The sequence below is a fragment of the Mus musculus genome, chromosome 4, assembly GCF_000001635.26.
Source record: "Mus musculus strain C57BL/6J chromosome 4, GRCm38.p6 C57BL/6J".
NCBI lineage: Eukaryota > Metazoa > Chordata > Mammalia > Rodentia > Muridae > Mus > Mus musculus.
The window spans coordinates 139,284,091-139,292,077 of record NC_000070.6 but is presented as its reverse complement, the minus strand read 5'-3'; the positions used below and the strand labels follow the sequence as shown (position 1 = coordinate 139,292,077).

Below are 7,987 nucleotides of genomic sequence, written 5' to 3'. Positions count from 1 at the left end.
TGCGGTGTGAGTCATGACATCTGGCCTGCTCACTCTTCCATCTCCCATGGAGTCTGTACTTCACATACAATAAGAGAAACCAGGACTAAGTCGGGGACATCACCAACATGGGGTGGCAAGCATGCAGCCATCACACTCAGGGGAGATGACTAATGAGGCCGGAAGGGTTCAGCAGGTACTGGGCCCTCCTTCAGTCCCCAGGGAAGGCTATGCACGTCTGGAGAGAGGCAGGTGAGCAAGAACGTACAGCCAGCGCCGATTGTGTCCCAGTTTCTTTTTATTTATTTTTTTGTTCTTTTTTTTCCTTTTTTTTTTTTTTTAAGTATGGAGGCTCAAGTAGAAGATGTAGATTTTTTTGTCTGTTTAAGCTTTACAAAAAAAAACCAAAATAAAACAAAAAACTCCTTTTGCATTCCATAAAAATTGACAGAAAAGCACCTGGCCTGAAGAGCAGCCGGTCGCCAGCCCCACCCCACCCCAGCATGGTCTCCTTGGGACAAGGGTCCACCTGTGCAGGACAGTGCTGAGGACATCACTCCTTCCTCCACTGCTGTCCCCTGTCCCCAGCCCTGACTCCAAGCAACTCCCACACACACACGGATCAGATCTCCAGTTTCTTCTCTCACACACCAGTTAGTTCATAAAATTTTTTGTTTTACATTTTTTACACCAATGTAACAAAAAGATGGAGGGAGCGGTGTCAGACAGTGTATCTGTGCCTATAAATGGGCAAGGGAAGGAAGGGGGACAGGCGAACAAAACCACACGGTCTCTATGGAAACGTCGTGGGAAGCAGGCCTTGGAGCCAGAGGAGGGTGGTTATCGGACTTTATTTTGGGGGAGAGATGGCGCTGCGTGGTCGATGCAAACTGTTATGTGACCTGTCAGGGCGGGAAAGGAAGAGGGAAAAGGAGCAGAAAACGAGTTTTCTAAAGAAAGGAACCTAACGAGTGCATGGCGTGTCCGGTTAGCGTGAAGCAGAGGTCTTCAACACTGCTGCTTTCTCTTCAAGGCCTCCACCAGGTCGTTCTTAAGCGCTTCTTGCTTTGATTTGTCTGCAAACGTCTGCACAGACCTGCGGGGGAGGAGAGAAGACATCAGCAGGCACAAGGGTGAGAGCGAGGTGGCCGGGGCCACTGTGGGGTGCCAGGCTGCAGTCTGTCCTGGAGAGCAGGAAGGGGAGCCCAGGCCTGCACCTCAGTACCTTGCTGCCATCATGGACAGAGGTCATCTCTGCCCAGGCTGTGGGTGACCCGGCCTTTAGGTCCATGGATGGCGATGCAGGCCGCAAACTGTTGGGAGCTTTCAGAAACCACGCAGCCTGGGCCTTTGCCCTCACACCTATTGCCCCTTTGCTAGCAGAGAGGTGAAGGCTCTGGATAGTGAGGACCTTTTAATGAAGTATCTACCCCACCCTCTCTACCTGCAGCAGAGGCTGGCTCCTTACCCTGAAAAACCAGGTGTAGCAACCCCTCTTCCCTACCAAATTCGTAGGAACCTGCCTCTGCATGGCTGAGCCATGGGATCAAGACAAGAGCTTCCGCTGCGTGTGAGTGCAGCTGGCTGCAAACCCAGCCTGGCGGTGGAGCCCTGCACGCCTGCATTCTAAAAGGCAGTCGTTGGAGAGGGACACTCTGGGCCTGCTGTTGCCCACTGGGTTGGTAGGGAAGCAGCTAAGGCTTGGAAACTGTTACAATGTACCAAGTGCTTGGCACACACATCTCAGTCCTCAGAAGCCCTCAGGGTGGGTCCTCATTAAGCTGATTTCCAGACCAGGCAAGGAAGCAGAGCTGGAGAGGTCCCGATGGTTCCTTTCACGACACATCGGTTAGTTGAGAGCATACTAAACTATATGCAGCAACTGTTGAGGGCTCATAAGCGGTGGAAGAGGCAGGGCACATGCTCCGGCAAGCGGCTCAAGTTCACAGTGAGAGCTCTATCGGAAGTCCATCCTCCCTGCTGAAGTGGGGGGAGGTGAGGCGGATGGGACAGAGAGAGACGGTGGAAGTGCCTGAGGAGTCTTCAAGATGGTGAGGACAGGACCTGAGCTGAGACGCCACTGATGATGTGTGAGCTGCTGCCACTCAAGGATCCCTTTGTCCTCTCTGGGGCTCAGGATCTCAGGCTAGCCTAACAGTGAGGAATGGCATGCGGGCTCAGGCAGAGCTGGGGTCAGGCCAAGGAGGGGGCACATGTGGCTGACGGGCTGGACTCCCCTCAGGGCACCTCCAGCTGGTCTGCTAGGGATGGCAGGAGTATCCCTTAGAAGGGTTTTCTCCAGTGAGAGGCCTGGAGATGCCATCCAGGCTAGAACTGCAGTCTGCTTTGGACCTGAAGTCAGCACATGGCTCAGACCACTGTGGGAGGGGAGTCCCCAGCTTGGAGCCGCAGTGTAAATCCCAAGGTCCTTGCCTGGGCTGGGCCTTTGGTGTTCAGCCCTGGGGCCTGTGGGTCCTACGAGCCTTGGTTTAAAGCCTCCCCCTGAGATGCTGGCTATATCTGTATCTGTCTTTGTCATAAGCCAAGTCATGGTTGTTGGTCATTGTCAACAAGCAGGATTGTTTCCCTTCCCATCAGCATGGCCTGCTGGGACAGCTGCAGCTCATTAAGGGAGGGTGTGGGCACAGAGGGCCCAGCAGTGGCCAGCCTGGAAGAGTGTTGGCCCGGCTTAGGGGGAGCGCTCAGTCACTCACAGAAAATAAGAGGGAGACCACCTGGGATGTAGCTTGGGGACTGTAAGGTTCTTGGTAGAGGAGGCGGGAGGATCTGGCTGTGCTGTGAGACCTGAGTGAGCGAGCCAGCAGAAGGCAGGGCACACAGCCCTTGCTCCTTGAGCCAGTGGAGTGGGTGCACCTAGCACCCTCTGCTGGAGAGGCGGAGATAGTGCCACGGATTGAGCTTCATCAGGAGCAAGAGCTCAAACCTGGCTTTTGCCCAGAGTGCAGAGCACACACACCACACACGCGTTCACACTACGTGGGGCTGAGACTATGCGTTAATGTGGCTGCCCAGCAGCTGTGAGCAGACACAGGTTAGTGGCAGGGTCTCAGCAGGTTGGTGAGTCCTGTTTAGTGGGGAGGCCTCACGCCCTTCAGACAGGATACCTGGGTCGGCTCAATTATCAGGCTGGATGTAGACCTGGCGCTGGGTCAGCACTTGAGAAAGTTCCCTCTGCAACTGCTTAAACTTGTGGTTGTCGGGGATAGCATCAAGAGATCTACAGAGAGTGTTCAGAGAGGGTGAAGCCACAGCAAGAGAGCAACAGCAATGCCGAACAAGAACCTGGCAGCCGTGGGCAAAGGCAGAGACAGGAGAAGGCCACCACGACACTGGAACTGACTGCACACCACAACCACAGTTGGCAGTGGCCCCGGTCTTTAGGGGTTCACACCCGACCCCACACAGGCTCAGATGTTCCTCGTGTTTTCCTCATTACTGGGAATGGAGGAGTCTGGCCTGGCAGGAGAGGGTGCATTTGGTGCCACAGGACCCAGTGTCAGGCCTGACAGATCAGATACTCAGGACCACTGGGGACCAGGAGGGGCTGTCTTACCTAAATAATGCTGCTGGGTGAACTCACAAGTTACACCCCGCCTTTCTGTTGGGTGCATTAAATTCTGGGCCAGGGAATGACATCAGAAGACTGGGCCCCACAGAGTCACAACAGAGCTGGACTGCAGAGCCCTCCCAACCCTGCTCTCCTAACCCTGTCGGCACCCTGCCTCCCGGATGGGACAAGGCCACCGAGAAAGGAGTGGGGAAAGAGGAAAGAGCTCAGACAGGATCCTGGCCACATGACTCCAAGGCCAGTGCTATCTCAGTCCCTCCTCAGTTACTTCCCCTCTCCCCAGCTGGGTCCTGCCTCCCACTCCCACTCCACTGGAGCCAGAGGCCAGTGAGTCCTGCCTGCTTCTGCAAAACACAGAGCACTAGACAGCGGCAGGAGCTTTCAAATGGAACCTCAGGCCAGGCTGCTCAGCTCTCTTCAGTGTCTTGAGATCTGTGTGGGGGCCTCCCAAACCCAACTCCAAAGGGCCTGGGCACATTCTGTAGCCAGCCCGTGGCCAGCTCCACCATGCAGGTATCAAAGCTTGCTGTGGTCAGTGAGCCCAGAGACCAGACCTGGTAGAGGTCATAGAAAGTGCTGAGCCAATTTCTGAGCCTTTCAAACTGCAACTGTGAAGCCATCCCTGACCTCAGCTCGCTAAGGAGTCTGGGACTGCAGCCCCAGGTTTGGCACATTACCTCAGCCCGTTGACGATGTCCTTTGTTTTTCCAAAGTAGATCTCATTCAGCGTGCTTCGGATTTTGTTTTCCATGTCCTGGGAAGGGAGGTGAGTCAGTGGAGCCAGCCCACAGGAAACAAGGCCCACACCCACCTGCAACCTCTCAGCCTGCAGTCCCTGCCTTGGCCACAGGGTGGAGCTGTGGGGCCACTCCCCTGTGTTGAGAGCCAATGCCAGGCTGCCAGAACCCCACCTATAATTTGTGTTTTGGGTCTTTCTTATCCTTAGGCATGGAGGAAGCCAGCACCTAGGGGCTGATGGCCAATTCTGACCACTGCCGGGAGTGGGTCTAAACCACATCACCAGAGCACTGCCTGGCCACCATCTCTGTGAACAGTTCTGTGAAACCAGAGAACATGTCTCCAGTCCAAACAACACCTCGCTCTTCCAAACGGGACGTGGTGACAGGCGAGACTGCAGCAGCCACAAGTGAAGCTGCTCCAAGGCCCCTGGTGTTCCAACGATCTGTTTGCACCCCGAGTTCATCACTGTTCACACACAGCGATCAGGGGAAACAAGGCCGAGCAGAGGCGCTGGGGTGGGTGGGCCTGGAGCCCGGCTTCACTTGCTTCCAAGTCAGAAGAAAACTCAGAAAACTGTAGGCAGGGCGGGAACGGGAACAGCTGCAGCACAGGGAGGCAGTGGAGAGCAGGCAGGCCTGTGCGGCACTGGGGCAGGGTGAACCTGGACCACTCACCTCCACCAGGCGCCCGATGTTGGCTATGTGTGGGGAACAGTCACTCACAGTTTCGTCTTTCTCCATCTGCAGAGATACATTGTTTAGTCAGAGAAAGCTGCAGCTTCAGAAAGCAGCCTGACACCACCAACTGACCAACACACCTGCCCTCCAGTCCTCTGCCCCAGGTGGCTGACCCTGTGTGTCACGGTCCTCTGGCAGCTGGTGGCTCTGTGGAGCTGTTGTTATAAGGCCACTTTTCTAGCACCAATGACTTAAGTGTTGGGTTGTAAACAGCCTGGCCAGCAGACCTGAAGTCCTACCATTTCTAGGCATGGCCTGCTGATGCCGCTCTGAGGATGGGCCTCCCACCTAGCTCCTAGGGCCACAACAGGGAGGGCAAAGGCCACCCTGGCCATCACTTTGGCCTTGCCTATCTTTACATCACTCCTGCAGCCACAGGTAGAAACTGCTACTCAGATTCGGGTGTGGCCTGGTTTGGCATTGGAATCCTCCCATATCCCATCATTGCCACATCTTGACTGGCTAGCCCAGTAATGGCAGCCATGGACCCTGTCAGCTAACACCTGGCTAGGAGGGACTCCCAGGCCCTATCCAGCATCCCCACCACTCCAAAGTCAGGAGCTAGCGGTGCAGGGGAATGTGAGACTCCTGGGTTATAAGGCACGAGGCCAACAGCCAGCTCAGCGCATGAACGGAGGAGCTGGCAGGGAGATAAGGGGACCTGCTGCTGGGTTCTGGTTTTCCTATGGTGAGCTTTACCTCCCTGACAAGGGTGCAACAGAGAGAAGAGAGCAGCCCACCTTCAGATTCACAGGGAACCAGGAGAGTACTGAGTATTTAGAAGCTAAACATGGGGGCTGAAGGCTCAGTGGTTAGGAACACAGGCTGCTCTTCCAGAGAACTGGGATTCAATTCCTGGAACCCACATGATGGCGTGTAAATGTCAGTAACTTCAATCCCTTCCTCCTGGATGGGACAAGGACTAGTGAAGCCAGGCTGTATGTAGGGGGAATCCCAGGACGCCAGCAGGGCTGAGTGGCCTGTCACTGCATATGGCAGAGTGGCCCAATAGGTTCTAACAGACAGGCACCTGCTTATACTACAGTTAGCGCTGGACCACTGGGGAACAGTGGGGTGATCATTTAGCACCGTGCTGTAAGCTGAGAATCTAGTTAAGAGTAATAGGCTGGACCCAAGGGCCTCCCAGAGCCACATGACTCTGCAGAACAGAGTTCTGGTACTGGCAAGGGATTTGACTAAGAGCTGCTGAAAGGAGGTGGTGATGCAGGCCTGTGAGAGCCATCGGTACCTTGGTCCCCGAGTCTAGCTCCTGAACTTTGCCGGGCATCCTTTGGCTAGAGGGTCTCCGGAAGTCTTAGACTGTGAAGACACACAGCTGGGGAGCACACCTCAGAGAAAGGACAGGGCTTCTCACCCAAAGGAGTTCTTAGAAACCAACATCCCACATGGACCCCGTGTCCAGCTTCAAGACTGCTCAGAGCTGCTCCAGTGGGGGGTTCTGATCAGTGACCTGCACCCCTCCAGATCAGACTCTCTCAGTCCTCTACTTTATGCAGAGGGAGATTCTTGCCTCTACATGGGAAGGGATGAAGGCTTTGAGGTCTCTCAAGGGCCATTTTAGTGAGTGGTGGCAGCCTGGGGTGAGCACAGCTTGAGGGGTGAAGGGCTCTTCCCACCAGGCAGGTGAGAGCGACTCAGTGCCTCGCCACATGCTTGTGCTTCTGAATCAAGAGCCACCTTCCAGCAGGGAAAGGCCGGAATCCTAGACCCTCAAAGGAATAGTGTGTGTGTGTGTGTGTGTGTGTGTGTGTGTGTGTGTGTGTGTGTAAGGGGGGGGGGTGGACTCCTCAGGAGCACACAGCGGTCCTCAAAGCTCAAGCTCCCAGCTCACGCGGGCAGTTTCCGTAGCCCCCTTGCCGTCCCCACGGCAGGCCTCCGTCCTCCCACACCTGGCTGGGGTCAGCTCGCTGGCAGCGCTGGCCCACCAAAGCCAGAACTGTTTTTGCAGTGCATATATCATTACACCCTCGTAAAAGAAGCTGCCAGAAGGAAAACATTTTGATGTTCTGTGGCGGCACAGATGTTCCCCACGGTGGTTCCTACGGAGTCTGGAGTCGGGGACCAGCTCGCCTGTCTCCATCAAGACTCTTTCCTCTCTCTGGCTGAGATGGGGAAGAGGCAAGCAAAGCAAGGGCTTGAATGTGGCAGCTGTGGGCCTCAAGGGGGGGCAGACGGTTTCCCACTGCCACAAGTGTCTTTCCTCGCCGGCCAGCAGCGAGGTGGCTGCTTCGAGCTCATGCCCAGGTGCAAAGGGCCCTGCTCACCTTGGCATCTATGTCCTTGCCTGTGCTGCATGCTAAGCTAATGAACATACACGCGATGCCAGCGCATGCTTAGCAGCACACAGCCCTTGTTAAAGCATGCACTGTGCCCAAGTATGCCCAGCTTGCGCCATCGACGCGAGGCTGTCAGGCCAGGATTAACCTTGCCACCTAGCCAGATACAGTGCTCACACAGCGCCCACCCTAGGAAGGAGGAGTGCCCGACTGAGCTGGACCTGAGGAGGCCTCTTGGGCTAAGGAGAGAATCAGATTAGCATGGAGTCGATAGAGCACACAGAACTTTAGAAAGCGTAAGGTCTGGGGCTGGAGAGATGGCTCAGTGGTTAAGGGCATTAACTGCTCTTCCGAAGGTCCTGAGTTCAAATCCCAACAACCACATGGTGGCTCACAACCATCCGTAATGAGATCTGACGCCCTCTTCTGGAGTGTCTGAAGACAGCTACAGTGTACTTAGATATAATAGTAAATAAATTAAAAAAAAAACATTAAAGAAAAAAAGCATAAAGTCTGTCTGCTCACATGGCCATGGAAGGACAGGGCTACAGCCTGGACCACGTTCTGGAGGAGTCTGAAGGCAGCTTTCCTTTTTTTCTTTTCTTTTGGTTTTTCAAGACAGGGTTTCTCTGTGTAGCCTTGGC

General features: G+C 54.9%; 1 protein-coding gene across 4 annotated transcripts in view; it reads right to left on the bottom strand.

Annotated features, from left to right (window-relative positions):
* Window positions 1-257: 257 nt before the first annotated feature.
* The window catches only part of Capzb (capping protein (actin filament) muscle Z-line, beta), a 98,922-nt gene continuing 91,192 nt past the window's right edge, over window positions 258-7,987 (bottom strand). For 2 of the 4 annotated variants that reach the window (NM_009798.4, NM_001271405.1), the window contains exons 7-9: window positions 4,984-5,049; window positions 4,246-4,322; window positions 258-1,075 (exon numbers count right to left, since the gene is read on the bottom strand). In NM_009798.4, coding sequence (NP_033928.1) covers window positions 988-1,075; window positions 4,246-4,322; window positions 4,984-5,049 — 231 coding nt within the window. In that variant the 3' untranslated portion in view covers window positions 258-987. Of the gene's footprint in view, window positions 1,076-3,104; window positions 3,218-4,245; window positions 4,323-4,983; window positions 5,050-7,987 lie in introns of all 4 variants that reach the window. The other 2 variants (NM_001037761.2, XM_006538504.3) reach the window with 2 other exon arrangements.